This window comes from Paramormyrops kingsleyae, chromosome 9, assembly GCF_048594095.1.
Source record: "Paramormyrops kingsleyae isolate MSU_618 chromosome 9, PKINGS_0.4, whole genome shotgun sequence".
Lineage (NCBI taxonomy): Eukaryota > Metazoa > Chordata > Actinopteri > Osteoglossiformes > Mormyridae > Paramormyrops > Paramormyrops kingsleyae.
This window is the reverse complement of record NC_132805.1, coordinates 13532615-13556242: the sequence shown is the minus strand read 5'-3', so window position 1 is coordinate 13556242 and position 23628 is coordinate 13532615. Positions and strand designations below refer to the sequence as shown.

Sequence of the window (23628 nt, the reverse complement as noted above, 5' to 3'; positions counted from 1 at the left end):
ATTAAAGGTATGATCACAGAAAGGTATGTTGTATGAAGCTGTACATTAACGGTTTAATGTCACTAATATATTCACCGTGCAGCTCCTCTATTGGTTGAACTCAGTATTTGGGGCGGGAGTTTATTTGTAGTCCTCATTTCACGACACTTAAATGCTGGCTCCGTCAGCACTTAGGAATTGGGCTTAGACTTTGCTGAAAGTTACTGTTGGAGTTCACCCTCCACCGAGTCCGTTGATGAGAAGAGATTCACAGCACAGTCGAGGAGTAGTTGCAAGTCACCAGTTTATTCTGATCAGGGAGCGACTATCTGACATACATTCAGCATGTAGAGGAAGAAGCTCAAAACATAGCTTGTCAGCTCTATCTTTTTATAGACCTTCTGGGTGTTGCCCCCCTTCTCTTGATACTTCTCCATCTACGTGACTTCAACATATTTTGACATTTGTCCTAGTTCGTGAGTACATTGACATTTGCTCTAGTTAGTGAGTACATGTCCCCCCTTCATGACAAGCAAGGTTAAAATAAGCATCGGCTAAATTATGGGTTCCTGTTTTTCAGCTGTCAGGGATGAGGTCATCCTGACCTGGTCGCACTCTGTCAGTTCCTGATTTCTCCCAACTGTTCGGTGTAAGATCACCTCGTCCTGCCCACCCACTCTCAGTTCCCGTGTTAGTAAGTGCATTATTTTCAAAAGCTACATTATTATAGAATTAACCCCTCATTACTTTTAGCAGCTTTAAACAATGCTCTTAGGTCCTACTTTTTGCTAAGTTTTTTTTACTCTTAAGTCCAAGTGTACGACCATTCTTAAGACCATTCTTAGGAAGTTTTATGCATACCGGCCCAGTTCTCACTACTTTACGTGATATTTGGGAGAAACAGCAGATTACGCATCGGAACTGCCTGGGATACAAACGTCATGCGTGCAACTAAACTCTTCAGCCAATAAGGGCAAAGGTGTGTCGTCACGGAGGCGGTTCCAGTTTGTGCAGCTGGGTGAGAGGTCGTAATGCATCTAACCGTAATGCATTGCTTCAGGATCTGAATGCGTTGCTCTAAGCCAGCGCTGTAAGCAAGTCGAACCCACCAAATGACCGGACTAGGGAAACAAACTGAAACGCGGACGAAATACAGAGGACTAATGACAACTACCAGAAACAGCTGATCACATGGGGATCCCACAAGAGGTTAACGAGGGGGCGTGGCACACGGAAGGAGCAGACGATCGGGGCAGGACAGGGGTAATGTTGGGATAAGATCTTCATCGTTTTGGAAGCCATTAAGAAAAAAATGCTCTTCTTGTTTTATCCTGTTCATTTTGTGTTTAAATACTAGAAAAAAAACAAAACAAAAACAAAACACATATTTAGGTGTAATTTTGGGGGGCCGGGAACCAGTTAATTGGTTTTCCATTATTTCTTATGGGAAAAATTCGATCAGAACTCGAACTTTTTAGGATTCGATCCAGAGTCCGGAACGGATTAAGTTTGAGAACCGAGGTACCACTGTATATAATTACTTATATATACTATATATTTGCATACAGTTTGGTCCATAAGTATTTGCACATTGATACAATTTAGGCACTTAGCTGAAAATACTCTGCACTCAATGACAGCCTGAAGACTGAAACCCACACACCAAATGCTGAGTTTCCTCCCTAGTGATACCTTGACAGGCCTTTATTGCAGCTGTCTTCAGTTGCTGCCTGTTTGTTGGTCTTTTTGCCTTAAGTTTTGTCTTCGGCAAGTGGAATGCATGATCACTTAGGTTGAGGTCAGGTGACTGTCAGCCCCGAAGAAGAAGGGAGAAGGAGATCCAGGTATGCTGGGGTAAAGGAGCTTTATTAGTGGCTCCGGAAGGCGGGGAGAGGAGGAGATAGGCTTCTTGCCTCGGAGGAGTGCAGCCTTCTCTGCCGACGCGCAGGGGGAAAGCGCCGTAGGCGAGGGAGCGATCTCTCCGGGAGAGATCCGATGGCACGGGACCGAAGGGGCGAGCAGGAATCGGTGTCGTTGCCCGTAAGCTGGGTTCGTTATCCGGGAGATCCATCCGACAGGTAAGCACGAGACCGGGACACACAAGGAAGGGGGAACAGGAGATGCCGGGCTCAGCGGGGAAGGCAGGTCAGGTACGGGAACGGGTCTGAGGAGGGAAGGCAAGAGGGTGAGGGTCGCACAACAGGATAACAGGTAAGGACGGGAGAAGAGGGCAGACGAGAGACGAGAGAAACGCTTGGTATGGCTGCAAATCATTAGCTCAATACTTCGCGAAGCATAGCGGGTCCCGTTCTGCTTATAAAGGCAGTCAGTCCTTTGTGGATGAGCTACACCTGTCGTGTCCCGCCTCCGTGGGCGTGACAGTGACGGACTCTACCATTGAATAATATTCCACTTCTTTGCTATGAAAAGCTCTTAGGTTGCTTTCACATTCTGTTTTGGGCCATTGTCTATCTCTACTGAGTAGCACCGTCCTATCAGTTTCGTAGCATTTGCTGATTCTAACAAAATATATACTTTGGTATTGATCCTTGTACTTCTGCAAGCAGCAATATCATCAATAAACACTAGTGACCCAATTCCGCTGGCAGCCATACATGCCTTGCCATGTCATTACACTGCCTATACCATGTTTTATAGATGATGTGGTAGGCTGTGGATCATAAGCCATTCATTCCCTTCTCCATACTCTTTTAATTTGTACAAAGAATTTTTCTCCAGACCTGGGGAAGCTTGTTCTGTCAGTAGTGTTTTCTTGCAAGGTCTAATCTGACCTTCATATCCTTCAGTCTTACCAGTGGTTTGCACCTTGTGGTAAACCCTTTGTATTTGCTTTCATGAAGACTTCTCCTGACTGTAGACTTTAGCAGAGGGTGTTCCTTCATTTTAAGGAGGTAACAAACTTGATTTTGGCACTCCTAGTGTCCCTGCTGTCTTTCTGATGTGTTTGTTTTGTTTTCTCAGCCTAACAATGGCCTGCTTTACTTGCATTGACAGCTCAAATGCAAATTCACAGTCCATACCATTTACCTGTTTAACCATTAATACAATTATGAGGGAACAGCCCACACTCAACCATGAAGCAGCTTGTTAGTCAATTGTAAAATTACTTTTGAACCCACAGTAAAAATGAGGGGACTATGTATATTATTATTATTATTTCATTTGAAATCCAATATGTATACTGCTGTATAGTTGTGTATTTTCTATTTATTCATCACACATGAGTATATTATATTGCTGTTTCTAGCACTTTGGCACTATTTTGCAAAGTAGATGCTAAACTGTTATGGCGGGGCATGGCGAAGATAGAAAAAGGTTACGATCCACGGTGCGGCTCCGAGAACAAGGGGGTTTATTAAACAAACTGAACACACTGGGGAAGAACACAAAACAAAAGGAAAGTGAGGGGTCAAAAACAAACAGGGAAAAATGAAGAAAAAACTAAGGAAACTACAAAGTACACACAGCTATGGAAGAGAGCAAACCAGGGAGCAGGTCTAGTGAACCAGCAGAGCTACTAACATGCAGTAACATGAACAACAACTGACTGGGGAAATGAAATGAGGCAGGCACATAAATACACAGAGAGTGAGGACAAAGGGCAAGTGTGAACTATAACCAAATCAACCAATCAGGAAGGCACAGGACGACAAACAGGTGGAATACATTACAATTAATAAACAGGAAACTAGGGAACATTAACCAAACACTAGGAGTTACGACACTAGGAAAAAATAACTTGGAACAAAAGGAAAAGCAGAACCAAAATTAATTCAAGCTGTCTCAAAGTTTGACCAGTTCCAGTTCATCACTAAGTCAAATTCTGCCCCCTCATTAACCTTGTGTGTAATCCCCGTGTGATGAGCTGTTTTGAATTGTTTTCCTGATTCCTGTGCATTTCAGTCTAGAGTATGTTAGAGTATGTCTAGTGCATTTCGTTAGAGTATGTTTCCCCAGTCCTGTCATTAACATCAGTTTAACGTTGCTGCCAGTCCTCTCCCCATATTCAGTGTTGTTTCTCGCAATAAATCTCTCATTACCCTTATTCCTGGACTCCTGTGCTTCCCTTCCCATCGTTATCACCGACGTGTTATGACAGTAAATGAGGAAATGTCTGTAGTGATGGCAGTCCAGTCCCAAAATCATATGTATTTCCCAATTGGGTGACATAATAAGCTGGCTACAAAACCAACACAGGGATATAATTATATGTTTTATTATTATAATCCCATAAAAGTGCAATGGTCAATTTTCTCTCAGGTCAGCTTTGAAATCATCAATATTTTCCCGTAATGGAATTTGGTGTATTTTCCATTTTACTGGTGATGACCAGCCTGGCTCATTATACAGGTAAGAATCTTGTATGTACATCCAATGACAAATCAGTTCACACCTACCCTTGCACATACAAGAATGGTTGAGCGATCAATATCATTATTATTATTTTTTAGTGTGTGTTATAGATATAGGAATTGAAATATACATGTATATGGGTATGATCACGTGTGTGTATGCTACATATATATAATACATATATATAATACCTATTTGTAACATTATTAATTATTATTGATATTGTTATAATTTTTGTTGTTTGATGTCCTTGTAATGATTGTTATGTTTCTTATGGTTGTTTGTATTCTGTATTCCCCTATACTTAATTTTCTCCATCCCAACTACATTATTAGTGTTATTATTTCTGTATACCTTTGTTTTCTTTTTTTCTCTCTCTCCCCCTCTCACCATGGTGATTAATGTCTGTTATTGTTACGATTGTTGTTTCTGTATCCCCCCCCCCTTTCCCTTTTTTTTTTTTTTCCCTTCACGGTACTAGGACGGGTGAGTTCGGAGTTCACACTCTTTGCTCTTGAATTTAATGTAAAATAAAGTTGTCCTCTGAAGAGGGGGGGTGGTGGTGGTGGGCAATAAAAATAAATAAATAAATAAATAAATAGAAAAAGAATCTTGTATGTACAGTGGATACAAAAAGTGTCCACACCCCTGTTAAAATGGCAGGTTTTTGTGATGTGAAAAGTGACTGTGCACAAGAGATGCCATTACAATCTGACAGATTTGAAGCGCTTTTAGAAGAGTGGGCAAATATTGCCAAATCAAGATGTGGCATGCTGATACACTCCCTTAAATAGACTGAATATTTAATTGTAATTAATATGTAATATTTAATATGTAATTAAATCAAAAGGTCTTTCAACTAAGTATTAGTTTAAGGGTGTGCACACTCATGCACCCAGTTTTATTTTTATTTTTTATATTTTCCCCCCTAACAGATTCTTTTCAGTTGAATTGTACAGGATATAGGTCACATTAAAGGAGGGAAAAGTTTTGAAACGATTTATCATTTCATTTTTACATCACAAAAACATGGCATTTTAACAGGGGTGTGTACACTTTTTATATCCATTGTATATTAATAGATAATTATGGTGATTTTCCACTAGTCTGTCTGTGGCTCAGTGGATAACGGTGTAGCTTCACATTTTCAGGTCCAGGGGTTCCCTTCCTACCCCCCAGAATGTGTACATTTTGCACGTTCTCCCTTATATGGGTTTCCTCCCACAGTCCAATATGAGGTTGATTTAGTGACATTTAACCTGCTGGTGTAACAATTGTACAACAATGCAGCCATTGACTTCGGTCTCTTTTCTCTGTCCATCTGTCTTTCAGCTGGAAATGTTCCACACATCATTACAGATCCACATGTTAATGCTGACCTGGGTGGTGATTTCACACTGAACTGTAGGCTGAGTGTGAGCAATACCAACGTGATACAGGTTGAGTGGTCATGGGGATCATCAGAGAAGCCTGAAGAGAAAATTGTTGTTTTTAAAAAAGGGTCTGAGGCAAATTACCCAAGTCTCAAATTCAGTGACAGAATAACTTTTTTCAGTCACTCCCAGCATCATGTGTCCATCCGAATCTCAGACGTGATAATGAATGACACCGGAAACTACGTCTGTCAGTACACCACCTTCCCCAGCGGCAGCTTTCAAGCGACCACCACAGTCACTGTAACAGGTAAGAGCAGAGATGTTATGCTGAATGGTTTGTATGCTTTACTAACTAATGCAGAAACACACAGTCGTAAAATTAGCTCTCAATAAAATAAAAAAAAAATCACATTTTCTATGAAAATTATACAGAGAACAGATGTACTCTTAAGAAAACCAGTGTAAATCCACACGTTATATATGACTTAAGCATATCTTGCCCTTAATATTCGGTTGTAGCATGTCAGTGTTATATACTACATTGTCACTGTATTTCAGCATGTTTTACTGTGAGTTCAGTTTAGACGGTCTCACACTTCACAGAGCCCTCCCATGGAGCTTCCCTTTGGATTGTGGGAACTGTCATGGCTGCCCTGCTGTTCACAGTCCTGCTGGCTGCCGCTGTGTATGTCACCCTAAAACAGTACGTACACTTCATTATGGGATAATCTGACTTCAATGATACACAGATGTTAATCCCGAGTTAGCTGTTAACTGTAAAACCAGGTTAGTCATGTACAGTTCTGGTCATTCTGGTTATTGGCATCCCTCAGCTGCAAGTATTAAAGAAATAAATGCAAATTAACCATTTTTGTATAATTAGAATATTTAATAAAATGTAAAAAGTTATTAAACAGCAACTAAAACCTGTCATATAGTGAAATAAAAAATATAGACATAACCTGTACACTGGACACGGTTATTGGCACCTTAATACTGTATGATTATAAATTACTTCCTCAAACAAACTAGGAAACAAGATTCACCTGTGCTTAACCTTCAATGTGCACATGACCTGAATTAAGCAACGAATGATAGTTTTACTACATAAAAAGGGGCTGATTGCTTCCAGATTCTTTTTCACAATGGCAATGACAATAGAGCTGTCCGAAGAGCATCAGAACTGCCATTATCATAAAACAATATTTCAAAGTTAGAAGGCAAACATTATCAAGACGTTTCCCAGTCATAAAAGTATTAAGATACTTTCAGGAGGTGGTGCTAAGAAGAAACTGTGAGCCTGTGAAGGTTGGTGCTGATTGTGGAAAAAACACAACGCAGAGCTTCAGGCTGACCTGGAGCAACTGGAGTGGTGGTTTCTGTCTGTACCATAAACCACACACTAACCCAAGTAGGACTCCATGGGTGAAGGCAATGGAGGAAACTATTATTGAGAGAACAACCCAAAAAGGCAAAAACTTTCTTAGGTAAGCCATAATCTTTCTATGGACAGATGAAACCAAAGTAGAGCTCTTTGGGAATGTAGTGTAGCAGTTTGTTTATAGGCAAAGTAATGAAGCCCATAAGGAAAAGAACACCCTACTTACAGCATAGTATGATTTGGGTTCTATCATGTTGTGGGGCTGCTTTGTTGCCTCTGGTACAGAAGGCATTGAATGTACCAAAGAATGATGAAATCAGACGATTACCATGATATTTTAGAAGGAAATGTGTTATCTAGTGTCCAAAAACTAGGTTTGGGCAAAAATCTTGGGTCTTTCAGCAGGACAACAACCTAAAGCACACGTCGAACAGTAAAAGAGAATGCTGAAAATGGAAGATGGACTGTTTTAAACTGGCCCTGGCCTAAATCCCACTGAAAACCTTCACAGGAAGCTGAAATTTGCCATTGCAAAAAGGACTCATTGAGCTTGAATGCATAGCAATGGAAGAGAGGCAGAAGCTACAAGCAGATGGATGCAAGGAGCTTATAGATGGCTACAATAAATGTTTCCAGAGATTTGCCAAAGGTTCTGCGACCAAGTATTAGTAAAGGGTGCCAGTTATAATCGGGTCCAGTGTACATTTTATGTCAATATTTTTTATTTCACTATAAAATGTAACAGCTTTCTTGTTGTTGTTGTTCAATAACTGAACATTTCATTACATATTCTGATTATACAAAATAGGTACATTTGCAATTATTTCTGAAGATTATCTACATTCGGTACTTACAATTGAGGAGTGCCAATAATCCTGATCAGGACTGTACATCCTGGGGCAAGGTGCAGTCAGATGTCCAGTGAACCCCCTCAGTTCACCTGTCACTTGTTCCCAAATCTTAAGAGCTTCCTTTTCTCTCACAGTGTGAACAAACTCAGGCTCTCCAGTCCTCAGTTGCAGCTCCTCCATAACCCAATGTGTTTTTGGTTTCAAGCATACCTCTCCCCTCATCTACGATTGATTTTTTTTTCCTCGAGTCTGTTTTGTTAACCCAATCTCCACCTCGGTCAACATAAAGTCCTTATTTCCTGCTCTCCTCCCCACGTCATGTGGTCCTGTCTGCTGTCCCACCCAGAGCGAGTCTTGCAGGATGATTATGAAACACACAGGATGAGCTGCCATCTGAAAAACATAAAAACATGATATGATTTATATGGTCCGTATAAATATGACAAAGTATTTTAGTAAGAAATTCACATTCAAACAGTAAACATAGTTGCCGTAGCAATGATTTGATGTTACAAGAACAAATAGGTCATTAAAACATTGGATATATGCTACTAATATGCTGACTTTAACATTTCATTTTTCCACAGTGCCCGGAAAACGACCAGCGCAAGAAGCCGTAAGTCGCAGCTGATCTTATTGTCTCACTGTGTTGTTGCCACAAATCCACTTCTCTAAAAATAAATCAGAAAACATGGCTTATCAGTCTGCTTAACTGATTCCACCACAGGCCCAGATCAGACCACCAATGATCAAGATAAGGTACGTATCTAGGTTGTGGCATCTTGAATTAAGTTGGGTGAAAATATAACAGAAAACTTTCAAAACCCAAAAACACTGGAAAATCCCTTTAGATTTATATTCATCTGTAAAAAATAAAATGAATGAAACATAATCATAGTGGTTTAAAACATCTCACAATATTCATCTTGCACATGATGTAACAGAACTGCATTAGTCACTACCTACCAGGGAACTACCTGCCAACTGTCTTTTTTGCACTCAAAAGCTGCTCTAGAATGCACTTCCTCACTTTACATCACTCTTACTAGTTTTATATGCTGTTTTTGCATCACTGACTGTATGTTGTATATTGTACTGTATACTGTATAGAGGTTTACTTATTTTAGTTTTATCGTATTTATCTCATGTCTTATATGTTTATACTTTTTACTTTTTTTTTCCTTTTTGTACTGCATTACAAAGACGAGAGAGGAACATCATTTCAATTCCCTTGTATGTTATGAACATATAGGAAATTGACAAAAGCCTATTTGATTTGATTTAAGGAGAAGAAGGGGAAGTGCCCTGAGCACAGATACAGGACGAGAGCCTGAGAGTTAGCATGCCAAGAAACAGTTATTCTTATATTAGTCAGCCACTGACAAATATGACACTAGGAGCATCTTTAAAGGGGCAGTTCACCCCAAAATCAAAAAACGTTTAAATGTTGGTCTTCTTGCTAATATTATGGGACTGAATGGTATTCTTTCTGTGGTGATCAAAGCACCAAAAAAAGGTGAGCTAACAGTATCGAGCTATTATTACTATTAGCTAAGATAGTTTTTTTGCTATTTGTTAGTGTTGCTAGCTGATGCTAACTGATACTGATAGTTAGGGTTACCAGCTAATCTGTGTCAGAAAGGACACTTTGAACTAATTTAGATTTTACAAACTTCTTTAAAACTGAAAAGCTCCTGTGCTTGGCAAAATAGTTCAGTTTTTTCTTGTGCTTTGACTGTTTCTTTCCTTGACTAAAAGTCTCATCCAGCTGTTTCACATTAACATTAGTGGCACATGCACTGACCAATCAGCACACAGCTAAAATTCACTCGGTGCTTAAGTGAAATCCAGGTCCTTTTGATTGAAATGCCAGTTTACAAATCCTGTCCTAAATCAAAGTGTCCTTTCTGACATGGATTAGGTGGTAACCTAACTGATAGCTCACCTAGCACTACTGAGCTAGCTAACGTGAGAGCTCACCCGAGATGGACGCCATTGATGTTCACATCCGGTCACATTGTCAGGAACATGAGCGCCATGAGTTCTGCACAGTGATATGGTTGGTGTGTGGAGTTTGGTAGAAGTTAAATAGTTTCTACATTAAACTGCTCACTACTAAGTCTGTGGATTATTTTGAGTATGACATGGCACTTAGCCATCTCTCCAATTTGACTCTCCCTGCCGGCCCCTGGAGGATGGGTTCCCCCTTTGAGTCTGATCCCTCACAAGGTTTCTTCCTTCTCGGGAGTTTTTCCTTGCCACTGTCGTCTATGGCTTACTCACTGGGGGCTTTGGGTGGGGATGCTGTAAAGCGCTTTGAGACAATGTAATGTTGTGATAATGTGCTATACAAAAATAAATTTGTTTGTTGTTTGTTTGTTTGTTGTAACCCGGTCATGACTTCTGGAAAGAGACTCTGTTGTTGCATTTTTCAAATTTTTGGTGCTTTAATCACCACAGAAAGAATGCCATTCAGTCCCATTATTTTTCTGAGAAGACATTCTACGGCCGATATCTCCACAATTAGGCAACTCTCACCCTAACAAACTAGATGGATAAATAGCCCTGCAGCATACTAGAATAACATATTTTTTTATTTTGGGGTGAACTGCCCCTTTAATAGAGGTGTATGTTTCTGTCAAATGTTAGCTAGTATGCCGTGTTTCCAGTAGTGATGGCCGAATGAAGCTTCATGAACCATTTGCTGTATCCTCTGACACCATTTCATGGTGCTCTTGGTTTGTTTTGGGGCTTGCTTTGCCCATTTTTGAACAGTAAGTACCATCTAGTGGGATTAGAAAATAGAGCAAATGGTTCATGAAGCTACATTTGAGCAATCAGTAGTTTCCAGTGGATTGTGGTCACTATCCATTATTCCAGTCTGCAAGTATAATGTCCTAGTTCGGTATTAAGGGTGCTGCATGTGGACCCCAGTTGCTTTATAGTTATTTATTTATGGATGTTTTTTCTGAACTTTTCTAATTAGCAACTAATGATATTTTTTCCCAGGATTTAAACTATGCAGAAATTGGTTTCTTCAGGAAAGCAGGCAGCACGAAGGTTCCCCAGTCCAAACCAGACGTAGAGTATGGAGAAGTGATCTTTCCCAGCCAAGTGTCAAGCGCCCATCTTCCTTCAGGTGGACCGAACGCGGACAGGGACACAACTTACGCCGAGACCAAGAGGGCCTAACCACTCCGGACTGAGCTCTGATGCTTCATTACATGTGACATTGGTTCATTAAGTAAAGTGTTCTATTAACTGCCAGATATTGCTGTTGTTCGCTTGTGCCCCTATTGCTGATAGACAGGGTCAGCAAGCTACATGTTTCCTGGTTCGGCCTGCGTGTGGTATGATAATACCAGTGAATAAATGCTGTGCAGAACAGACTGCTGTGTTCTGTTGCTTATTTGCACCCTTTTGTCACATTCTCAGCTACATATACACACACAATCAGCTCATTTGCATACTGCAAACCAGTGGTCTGGCAGTGAAAGACACCCTCACTCCAAACTGCATGTTCACATGGCAGTTATAGCACTCATTGTTCTCATAATAATCTCTAAGTAATTCACCGGAATTATGCTAAGGCATACCCAGCAGCTGAGCTGAGGGTCGTACATCAGGGTTGGGGGTTGAATCCCATCTCTGTGTGTGTTTCGGCAAAGTTGCATGACCAAGGCGTGTGGGCCAGCACTGGCGTCTCGCACTTAGGGATGGCGGAAGCCACAGCTTCACCCAGACTCTGAAGCACACAGCAGCCCCTCAGAGAGGCTCGCATGACAGCATGCTCATGACGAAGCAAAGACAGACACATCCGGCAAGCCGCTACGGTGATCTACTGGGCCGGATCTCTGGGTCTGGCTGGGCCAAGGGTGATGGCAACAAACACGGCGATTATCAGACAGCAGATCAGCACCACGAAGTTGCCCCTGATGTTTTCTATCCCAAGACCTGAGGACACAGTTGCAACAGGAACACAGGCACTCATACACCATCGAACCTAAATGCATATAAACAGACTGAGCTTTGTATCGATGCACGGAAACTTTTTCGTTCACACACGCCACAGGACATACAAAGTACCAGCCCATGCCCATAAATGCAAACAGATACACTTAACCAAGTATGCGCTACATGACCTAAAGTCACATGACTCACCCTCTCTCACTCTGAGCTGCCTTGCACTGTGTAGCACATGCCAGGTATAAGGATCTGTATCATTATCTGGACACTATCCCTGTGTAAATCCCTGAGTGGATCACTCACCAGACGCCACTGACGCAGCGAGTGGAGAGCGCGCGGGGCATGATCTCCAAGCCCTGTTGCATGAACCCCCCCACGAGGAAACAACAGGCTGTTTCCCACGGTGTACTGGTTCGCCAGCATGACCTGATGCTCAAGGGGGGATTATTGTACCACTCATACGGGCTCAGCCTGAAGTGGAGAGTCAGTAACACATTGGAGTCAGACCTCTGGTTGCTTAGCAGACGGCTGCTGTGAAAGTGATTTACTCAGCTCATGTATTGCAGTTTACACTATAACTTATTTATTGATGTTATTCTATCTCATTTCAGATCAATTTCATCAAGGCCTGTTTTTGACTACTTTTGACTAGTTTCTCAGTAACATTAAACAGTTCAATCAAGCAGGTCACGGACTACTCAGGTCCTTAACATCAAGCAAAATCAAACAGCTGAACCAAAACAATTTTAACTTTACTCAAAATCAAGCACAACTGTCAGGAAACACACAAAACCAGCAAATGTAAAAACACTAATCAGCAATTGTGACACACTACATAAACAAATACGGTCGACCTGTAGTGTGTAATGACTGCTCAGTATTATTTAGGTACTGACTGGCTTGATGCATGATCTGAAAGCAGTGTTTGCTTTTGAGCAAAGATAATATAGTTTTGAGAAAATTGTTTGATGACTCAAAGGTTTTGTCAGTGTAGCTTGAACTTTAGGGTTTGTGCTTAGTGTTTTGAGAAAAGGAGAAGAGATTTTAGGAAATGTGATTTAGCAATTCAGAAAAACTGTAAGAGTAATTTCTGCATCAATTTCTGCAATTGTTATATGATTTTAACACATTTGTTTGCAGTTATTTACTTTGGGGATATATTTAGTTATGTACTTTATAAATGTGTGAGGGTCCTCTTTATAAAATGTAGAGCTGTAAAGTTGGCTATAAAATGTAAACATTTCTGAGGAAATTAATTTGTCATCTGTAATTTCTGTTTTATTGGATCAGAAATCCAATAGCATCCACAAAAATATGCAGAAATGCAGAAATTGTTTTTTTTCACCTACTCAATCCATTTAGTGCTAGATCTGATAAATGCCTCTTGTGCTTTTTGGACTGAAGGTTTAGTATTTTCTGTCTATCATCTTCATTAGGGTTAGGTCTATTGCAGCATACATTTAATTGTTTTATAATTAAATTAATTTCACTTTTCACTTTTTTTTTATGAAAGAAATGGTAAACTGGGGCAGTTCATATTTTATAAACTCCCATTTCTTGACCAGTGTTGTTAGTTCTTCAGAGTTCATGATCTCTGTAATCAGTGATTTAATTTTTTGGCAGTAATTGTTATTTTTAAGCAGACTGGAATTAAACTTCCAGTATTTGTTTACATGAATTCATCAGTTTTTAGGTTTAATGTACAGATAGATAACACTATGATTGGTTTGTGGAGCAATAGAAATATCAGAACTGATTTCCTAACATAGTAAGTGGCCTGTAATTAACCAATGGTCAGTTCTCAATTTTAGGTTTTGATTTGAGCTGAACCATGTTTATGTAAGAATTCCTGGATTAAAGTGTCTCCATGCATAAGTTAGATTTTGTTCATTGCAAAGGTTAGAAAATGTGGTGTTGGGGTGATTTGCATAATATCTGGAGGGAGACTTATAAAAATCGTTAAGGTCGCCCCCAATTATAACTTTGTCAGTCAAATGTGATCATTTAAGAAGGTCCAGGTGTAAGGAGATTTGGTCAAACAATTCTTTGTTATCTCTGCTGTTATTGTAGCCATAGACATTGAGTAATATGAATTTCAACTCATCAAGAGTAAGAATGAGGGACAGCCAAAGACAGTGAACTTCTGCTTTACGGGATACAATCTGACCAGGGAAATTTTTCAGGAGAATGGCGACCCCTGCTGATCACGACTGAAACCCTGAAATCCCTTCCAGTAAACTGCATGATGGTCTGTCGAGGATGACAGGTCCTAGATGGTGCACAGAGTCCAGGATGAAATCCATCTTCTGCCCCCATTGTGGAGCAATCTTTTGGATGATATTTATCATGATCTGCCGTGTGTTTTCTCCATTGCCTTCTTTTAAACCAGCTAATATTAAGTTCCATCTCCTTTTGTAGCGCTCCAGTTCTGCAACTTTTTTCTCAGTTGAATGTTTTTCTCTTTGTTTCATTTCTTCATCTGTTGCTTTGGTAATTTTTTTACAATCTGTGATTTCAACCGTTTTTCTGAGATTAGATATGGTTAACGGTTTATGCTTTAGCTCTGTTTTTAATTCCTCCTCCATGTTTCGAAGAATTTTAATCGTTGCCAGGATTGCAGCGTTGGAGACATATCCAGCATGGGAGCCAGCAGATGTATTTATATAACTCTTCTCTGTAATGTTTTCAGTACGGGACTTGAACTATGAGTAGTTCCTGCTCAATAATATTTTACAACACTATTGTTCTCAACTAATGTTCCAAGTGCAATATCTGACTATTACATTTGTGCAATATTTCTCCTTATCTACACGGCATTTCTAGTGCATTACTAAACATGTGTGCTATACTTAATTTAATTTTATTATATTTTACTTCTATTTATTGGTATTTTTCTTTAAATTTTTATATCTATATTTTTCCATTCTAATACTTTTTCCTAAACTATTTTCTTTTTTTTCCTTTCTTCCCAGTAAATTAATCAGAGCAACTGTATAACCAAGACAAAGCAATTTCCCTTTGGGATTAATAAAGTTCTTTGAATCTTGAATCTTGAATTCTCCTCTCCTTTTTGGTTTTTCTGCGGTATTGGCAGCTTGGAAGGCAATGTGAAGGTGCTTTTGGTACCTTTGGCGTTTGTCTCCATATTTACCAGTTCACAGTGGTCGTCTGTTAAATGTGCCTCAGCTCTAGCATTAGCTTTGGACATGTTGTAGCTTTGAATACTGCTCTGAGAAGAGAAGGCTGGAATCACTTACTGATTTTTGGGCAATTTTACTAGATGTTATAGCCGACCGGGAGAACTTCTTCTGAGTAGTAAGTAGTGAAACACATGTTAAGCTTAATTTCTCAATCTGATTATGAGGAAAGCTTAACCTTTGATTATGAATGGGATTTTGAACAGGAATAGAAAAGTTAGTGAGTTGGGTTATTGTAAATGAACCACCTTGAGTGTTATTGTTTTTCCCTAACATGAACTGATCAACATGGTCTGGCTAATTAGCCTGATTTTTCCTGCCTCACTGTCCCTTCTGTAGTAGGGATGCTATAGTTTCCTGAATTCATAAATTTCAAAAGCGGGAACACCAAAACAAAACAGCTTTTAAAATTCTATATTAAAAATGGCAATTACAGCATGATTCATTTGAGAAAAATAGATTTTTAAGGATTTTGATCGGATTTTGATTAACTTTAAAGATTCTTTAGCAATTGATAGAGTTTTAAAATGTAATTTTAAGATCAATTCACTTGTTACCTACAGGATAAGAAAACTATTTTAAGTTTTAAAAAACTACTAAAACTAAAAAAACTGCATGTGTCACGTGACTATTTTGGTCCAATCATGATCCCCTGAGCACATTGAATTCAGTGGTGTGGGATGATTTTGGTTACCCAATGGAAAATAGAGATGGCAATCATGTACTGGACAAAATGCACACAGTTTGTCGTGTTACAAAAAATTCCGTAGTTATTTTATGTGAATTCGATCTAACATGTTCTTTAGTGTTCTTCTCTTTAGTGTTCCATATTGTTGGTAATTAGTAATAGAGATTTTTTTTCCCCGTTTTTTTTTTCATATTAACCCCCCACCCTCCCCCTGCCAAAAAAAAAACAAAAAACTGTGGCTCAAAAAACAAGGTCTGAACAAAAATCTGGATTTGGAGAATCATTACATCCATACGAAATGAATACACTATATATTGTGGCTGTAAACTGATGAAAAAATTAACTAATCACATAGTTTACTGTGATTAATCACACCTGATTTTAAATTTTATAATCATAAATATTTATACAATGCATCCCACAATTGATAAAGAATTACAGTTTTTGCCAATCATTTTCACACTTGTCTCAATACCATATCCACTTTTTCAAAACACTTCACACTGTGAATGTTACAAACATGCACCTGAGCATATCAGTTAACTTTCAGGAGCAAAATGCACTAAAACCACCAAAACACTCCACACTTCACCCAAAAGTGACTCATGCTGCCATAACTACTGTATAGCACAGTGGTTCTCAAACTGGGGGCCGCGGCCCCCTGAGGGGCCACCAGATGGCGCTAGGGGGGCCGCATCGAAGTTGTAGAATCTAAAAAAAAAATGACCTGTATGTAAATCAGGCTTGTCAACCTATGTAAAATATAATGTATTTAAAAAAAAAATAGAAGTATAAAAAAATGTAAATATAAATTTTACGTAGCACACTATGCTGCTATGGACATCATAAATTACTGTTCAGTATTCAGTACTTTTGTTGCACTTTTCAGACAATGTTAGTTTTACTGTCAAAACTGTTTTAATACAATGTTATATTTTGTGATATGTAAATTTAACAAACCAGAGAAATAAAGACTACAAACAGAATCTAAAATCTAAAATTAAGTAAAATTGTAAGTTTGAGGATGTTTTGCGTCATGATTTTTTTTTTGAGGAGGGGGGCCACAAAAGGATTCACCCTACACAAGGGGGGCTCCTGCTGAAAAAGTTTGAGAACCACTGCTATAGCACATGCACTCTCACACAGGATGACTTTGTCACACAAGGTACAATGCATGAAAAAACACAAACAACTTGAAGCGCTGCAAAATGCATATATATGATGTGTTATTGTATCCTTTATTTTCACACAATGTTTATTACAAAATAATAAAAAAATCGCATGACATTTGTCACGATCGGCTTGCAGGCGATCCGGGAAGCAGGGAAAAGGAGCCAGGAAGCAGGGTAAAACGGGGATTTATTAAGGGACCGGGGAAGCACGACAGCAAACATCAATGACAAATCTAGGGAGACTGACTCAGACTAGGACTAAATACACAAGACTAGGCAAACGTAACAGGCAACAGGTGAGAACAATCAGGGATGAACACGAGGTAACGAGGTGGGCGTGGCACACATTAGGATCGGACGGAGCCGGGCGTGACAACATTTCTTACAGTAAACATTGTAATACAAACAATTACAGTTTTTACCCATTGCTTGAACACTATAGACACATGCTTAAACCAAAGTAACATAACTTGAAGTTGTTGTTACTATACAAGCTCTGATTTGGATTTCTTCTCTGCTAGTAAGGTAGGACTCTGTCTTTGTTTACTTTCTGTCTTGGACTCAGTTGAAACTGTTGTAGTGTCTGCTAGTTTCTGTTAATCAGTAGTTTCAGGTAGCCAATCAAGTGTAGTTTCGGTCTCGCTGAAGGTGTAAATTAGGGGTGGGGCTAACTGAGTTATATTGAAGGTGAGTCCAGCTCAGTACTCAGTGTGTCTGTGGCGGTTAGAGACAAACGCAGTTAATCTGTTACTACTCATTCTATCCTTTTCTATTCTATTCTCAATTTTGCAAACTCACACCATCACTGCAGACATGTGCCTCAGACCTATCCCAGTCCACCTATCTCTTAGATCTAGAAGATCCCATCCAACATCCAGGCGCCGCACATCCAGTAATCTTATCTACCCTCCCCTGTCATCCCAGTCCCAACGTCGGGTGTTGGGCGGTCTCTGGAATTGCCAGTCTGCTGTAAAGAAGGCTGATTTCATTTCCGCCTTTGCTTCCCACCATTCTTTTGACTTTCTGGCTCTAACTGAGACCTGGATATCCCCAGAGAACTCGGCTACACCAGCTGCTCTCTCCTCTGCTTATGCTTTCTCTCACTCTCCACGCCAGACTGGCAGGGGCGGTGGCACAGGTCTGTTACTACCTCGGAACTGGTGCTTCACACCCCTCTCTCTCCCCCAGCTCAACATTTCATCCTTTGAATTCCATGGAGTTGCAGTTTCCTCCATTCAATATTCTTATCATTGTTGTCTACCGCCCTCCTGGCCCCCTAGGCCACTTTCTAGAGGAGCTGGATACTCTCCTCAGTCTCTTCCCCACTGACAGCTCCTCTCTCATTCTCCTTGGTGACTTCAATCTCCCCCATGACAAGCTCCTTTCTTCTGGTCTCCTCCCTTTTCTCTATTCCTTTTCTCTGACATCCAACAACTGCTCTCCAACACACAAAGGAGGTAATGTTCTCGACCTGGTTTTCAGCCGCCCCTCTCCAGCCACCGACATCACCATTACTCCTCTTCACATTTCTGATCACCACTTAGTATCCTTTACCATCACCCTTCCTGTCTTACCCAATCCTGGCTTTCAACATTTCTCACCCACTAGACCAAACCTCCACTCTGTCTCCCCTTCATCTGTTGCTTCCTGCACCCTGTCCTATCTTCCTGACCTTAACTCCTTTTCCTCCCTTGCACTGGAACCTGCAACTGATACTCTTCTCTCCTCACTTTCCTCATCCATTGATCACCTCTGCCCACTGTCTCTTAACCCCAAGAAAAATCGCCCTGCTCCTTGGCTTTCAGCTGCATTGCGCAGCAACCGAAGGGAATTGCGGGTAGCAGAGGACATGGAAGAAATCTAAACTTGATGCAGATCTGTCTTCCTACCGTACTCTTCTATCCAAATTCTCTTCGGATGTGACTGCAGCTAAAACTGCCTTTTATAAGGAAAAACTTGAGCTATCCTCACATGATCCCCGTAAACTCCATAATATCTTTTCATCACTACTCAACCCTCCAACTCCTCCTGCTCCATCCTGCTTGACTGCTGAAGACTTTGCCACCTTCTTTTACAAAAGGATTGGCGAAATCTGCCAGACATTCTCTCCCTCCCCATCCACTACACTACACACCCAGGATTTCCCTTCCCCCTTACTGACCCAGTTTACCAGTCTTACAGTTGATGAGATCATGAAAGTCATCTCATCTTCCAACCCTACCACCTGCCCACTGGATCCAATCCCTTCCACATTGCTCCAGACAATCTCTCTGGACCTTCTCCTTCATCACCACTATCATTAATGGCTCCATAACTTCCGGTCATGTACCAACAGCATTCAAAATAGCCAGGGTCATTCCCATCTTGAAAAAACCCACTCTAAATCCCTCGGACACTTGCAACTACCGACCAGTATCTCTTCTTTCCTTCCTTTCAAAAATCCTCAAACGCACAGTCTACAACCAGCTCTCTCTTTACCTCTCTCAGAACAACCTCCAGGATCCTAATCAGTCTGGCTTCAAAGCAGCTCACTCCACAGAGACTGCCCTCTTAGCAGTAACTGAGAAGCTGCATGCTGCTAGGTCAGCTAAGCTGTCATCTGTCCTCATCCTTCTTGACCTATCAGCAGCATTTGACACGGTTAACCACAAGACTCTCCTATCCATCCTTAGGAGTCTTGGCATTGGTGGTTTGGCTTGGCAATGGCTTGCATCCTACCTCGAAGGCCGATCATACAGAGTGACATGGAAAGGACTCACATCTACCCCACGTAGTCTCTTCACTGGCGTCCCTCAGGGCTCAGTTCTTGGCCCACTCCTGTTCTCCCTCTATACCAAATCTCTTGGTGAGGTCATATCCTCTCATGGCTTCTCATACCACTGCTATGCAGATGACACTCAACTCATCCTCTTGTTCCCTCCTTCAGACACTCATGTCTCCACTAAGATATCTGCATGTCTAGCTGATATCTCATCTTGGATGACCGCTCACCAACTGAAACTCAACCCTAGTAAAACGGAACTGCTGTACATCCCTGCTGACTCATCCCCCCTCCTGGACCTTGCAATCTCCCTCGACAACTCCCTGATCCATCCTTCGGTTTCTGCTCGCAACCTTGGGGTTACCATGGACAATCATCTGTCCTTTTCCTCTCATATCGCCAACGTTTCCCGCTCTTGTCGGTTTCTCCTGTTTAATATCAGAAGGATACGTCCATTTCTTTCCACACAGGCTACCCAGATACTCGTTCAGTCCCTCGTCATCTCCCGCCTTGACTACTGCAACTCGCTCCTAGCGGGTTTACCACTGAGCGTCATTCGTCCCCTCCAACTGATTCAGAATGCAGCTGCTGGACTTGTTTTCAACCTTCCCAAGTTCACCCACACCACTCCTTTGCTGCGCTCCCTACACTGGCTTCCTGTGGCTGCCCGCATCAGATTCAAAACACTGATGCTCGCATACAAAGCCAAAAATGATCTGGCTCCATCCTACCTAAAAGACCTCATCACACCCCGCACTGCACCACGATCTCTCCGATCCTCCAGCACTGCTCGACTGGTCCCACCACCCCTCAAGGCACAAGGAAGACACACCTCCCGACTCTTCTCTGTTCTGGCACCAAGTTAGTGGAATGAACTCCCCCTAGATGTCCGAACAGCTGAGTCACTGAATGTCTTCAAAAGACGACTTAAAACACACCTTTTCCAGAAATACCTGAATTAGCACTTCTGGCATTATACTTGCATTACTTAAATCGATGGTATTCATAGCCTTGGTTTTTACTGGGCTAGTATCCGGAAAAATTCATTGTGCAGTCTTAAAGCACTTATGTAAGTCGCTCTGGCTAAGGGCGTCTGCCAAATGCTGTAAATGTAAATGTATACCTTAAACAAAGTCTAACCATACCTTAAACAAAAGCGCTGCTTTGCACTTTAGTTGCAATTCTGCAAAACACTTGCTCCTTTCTGCAACACACTTGCTCCTGCACACTACACACTATTTCATACATAAGACACTTCGGTCAAAATTGACATCTCAGTGTACCATTGGGAAAACACATCTATTCAAAATACAAAACACATTGGGTAATTGAAAACACTTAGGCACACACCTGACAACACTTACTTACAAAACTGAACACCAATCAGCCAGCTACAGTTACAGTCCTTTACATTTACTGTACAATACAGAATGGGTGCAATCCAGTAACAGCTGAATATGTACCATTGGATCAGTACCACATAGATATGTTCAGAAAGCTACACAGGTACCTTTGTGGTGGAGTGGTTCTGTATGTGTAGTAGTGTAGTTGTGTTTTGAGTACTGCCATCCACAATATGTACTTTTTGTTGCAGAGAATCTTGGACATGGATGGAGCTGCTCAGCCTCATGAATATATTTACATTGACGAGGCTGGATTCAACCTTAGCAGAAATAGACCTATAATGCGCAAGACATACTCGCATTTCAAGATGCACTTCATGATGCAGTTGTACAGGACAGACCAGAGCAGCCCAGGTTTGTTGTTGTCTGGGACAATGTCAGTTTCCATCGGGTTGCTGTCGTCCGGAACTGGTTCACCTACCATGACCAATTTGAGGTTGTGTATTTGCCCCCTTACTCGCCATTTCTCAACCCTATTGTAGAGTGTTTTTCTGCTTGGAGATGGTGCGTATATGACCGCCAACCACATGCCCGCATGCCTCTTCTGCAGGCAATGGAACAGGCCTGCGGAGACATTGAGGTAAGGTCAATCCATGGATGGATTCGGCACACAAGGGGATATTTTCCCCAATGCTTAGCGAGAGAAGACATTGCTTGCGATGTTGATGAGATCCTGTGGCCAGACCCCAACAGACGGCAGGATCCATAAAGCCCACTTTACACACAATTGTGTTTTTCTGTTTCCAGTAGTGTTTTTTTTTTTTTTTTGCTTTAACTAAATTAACTGTACAGTAAAGTACACTACTGTAATGTAGGGTGTTGAGTGTCATTTTTTGGTTGCTGTGAAAATGTGCCTACTGTAGAACTGAATAAAAACCGTGCAAACAAAAACCTGTAGTGCTTTATGTAAAGTAGACTAGCGTGTTGTTGCTGATCTGACAGTGTATTCTTATGATGCAAGTGGGTATCATTTTGTCCTTAGAGTGACATTTTGACAAAAGATTGTTAGGTTTTGATGGCGGAGTTTCAATTTGACATAGATTTGAATGGTTTATTTCCTAGTGTAGTGTCTTATTTGCTTGTGTGTAGAGTTTTGACACGATGAGCCAAGTTTTTCAAAACGTGTTCAAGCAACGGGCAAAAACTGTAATACAGTAAATAAATTCAGCCGTGCAATACAATGGAAAAGAAAAATACGTTACAACCACCTACTGAAAGTACATTACATTACAAAAAAAAAAATGCAAAATAGCAAAGTTTCACTGTATACAGTCAAGTATACTGTTGACCTGGCCTGATCCATTCGGTCCTTTGCATTTGGCCATAAATTTTCATCGACATGACACCGAATATTTTCTCTTGCAATACACTGAGGAAAAAATCTTTTTGAGTGCCTTATCTAGCTCTGGATGTCCTCCACATGGATGTCCTTACACCCAACAGCCATTGCATCTAAAAGCAACATCTGATCATGTGGCTGATGGTCATATACCTTCCATCCCCATGCAGAAAAAAATTCTTCAGTGGGGTTGAGGAATGGAGAGTATGGTGGCAAGAATAATCATCCTGTGATGGGCAATAAACCACTCTGTGACTTGGCGGGACTGATGAAAGGCCACATTGTCCCACACAATCACAAATACTGGTAAGTTCTTCCTCTCCCTCCTGTGGGAGGTAAACGCTGGATCCTACAGTAGTGGGTTACAGTAAAGACAAACATGCACCGATGCATCAGTTTTTTCCCCAGAAACTTTACTCAAATCACACCTCTACAGTAATATACACATCAATCAAATGCCTTCAGTCAGAATGCTCTAAATAGTGTACAGTACCTGTTGCTTTGCCTGAATATCCTGACAATTGATGCCTCTGTGGATCTAGGCAGGTGGGGTTGAACTCTTAGACCCGCTTTCCTCAGGGACAGACCATGAGTTACAACATGGTCAATTACTGTGGCTCTGATTTTATCAGTAAACATGGTTCTTCCTCTTCCTCTCCGTTGATGTCTTCTTGCTCTTCCTCTGCCTCTTGCGGCATCCATGTCTCACTAGCTAAAGCAAAATGGCAATGGAAAATGCCAATCCAAAGATGGCCCCATTTGTACATATAGCAAATTGGCACTAACCAAACAAATTCCTAGATAGGTGCTTAGCTGAAATTACAGGCAGGTGTGTGTTTTCATTCACGTTCCAGCTTCAAGCATTGTAAAATGCTTGATGGTGATCTAGGGGGACAGTGGTGGTCTAGTAGTTAGGAATCTGGCTGGGCTCCCATTAGGAACACCGGAAGATTGTGAGTTCACTCCCAGGGGGTGCCACCATTGTGCCCCTGAGCAAGGCCCTTGACCCCAACTTGCTCCAGGGGGACTGTCCCTGTAGATACAGTACTTCACTGGAAGTCACTTTGGATAAAAGTGTCTGCTAAATGAATAAATGTAAATGTTTTACTGTAATGTGTTGCCATACCCACTGTTTTTCCAC

General features: G+C 41.0%; 1 protein-coding gene and 1 long non-coding RNA gene across 4 annotated transcripts in view; one reads left to right on the top strand and one right to left on the bottom strand.

Annotated features, from left to right (window-relative positions):
• LOC111839628 (T-cell immunoreceptor with Ig and ITIM domains-like) overlaps nt 1-11350 on the top strand; it is a 29879-nt gene extending 18529 nt beyond the window's left edge. Inside the window, exons 2-7 of one of the 3 annotated variants that reach the window (XM_023803704.2) lie at nt 4261-4350; nt 5686-6036; nt 6333-6432; nt 8549-8577; nt 8689-8720; nt 10971-11350. In XM_023803704.2, coding sequence (XP_023659472.1) covers nt 4293-4350; nt 5686-6036; nt 6333-6432; nt 8549-8577; nt 8689-8720; nt 10971-11153 — 753 coding nt within the window. In that variant the 5' untranslated portion in view covers nt 4261-4292 and the 3' untranslated portion in view covers nt 11154-11350. The remainder of the gene's footprint in view (nt 1-4260; nt 4351-5685; nt 6037-6332; nt 6433-8548; nt 8578-8688; nt 8721-10970) is intronic. The other 2 variants (XM_072716378.1, XM_023803703.2) reach the window with 2 other exon arrangements.
• Nucleotides 3336-8265, bottom strand: LOC111839629 (uncharacterized). Its single transcript, XR_011992969.1, has 3 exons — nt 7965-8265; nt 6324-6424; nt 3336-6027 (listed from the first exon to the last, which is right to left on the bottom strand). It is a non-coding gene; the product is annotated as an uncharacterized lncRNA (long non-coding RNA).
• Nucleotides 11351-23628: the final 12278 nt, after the last annotated feature.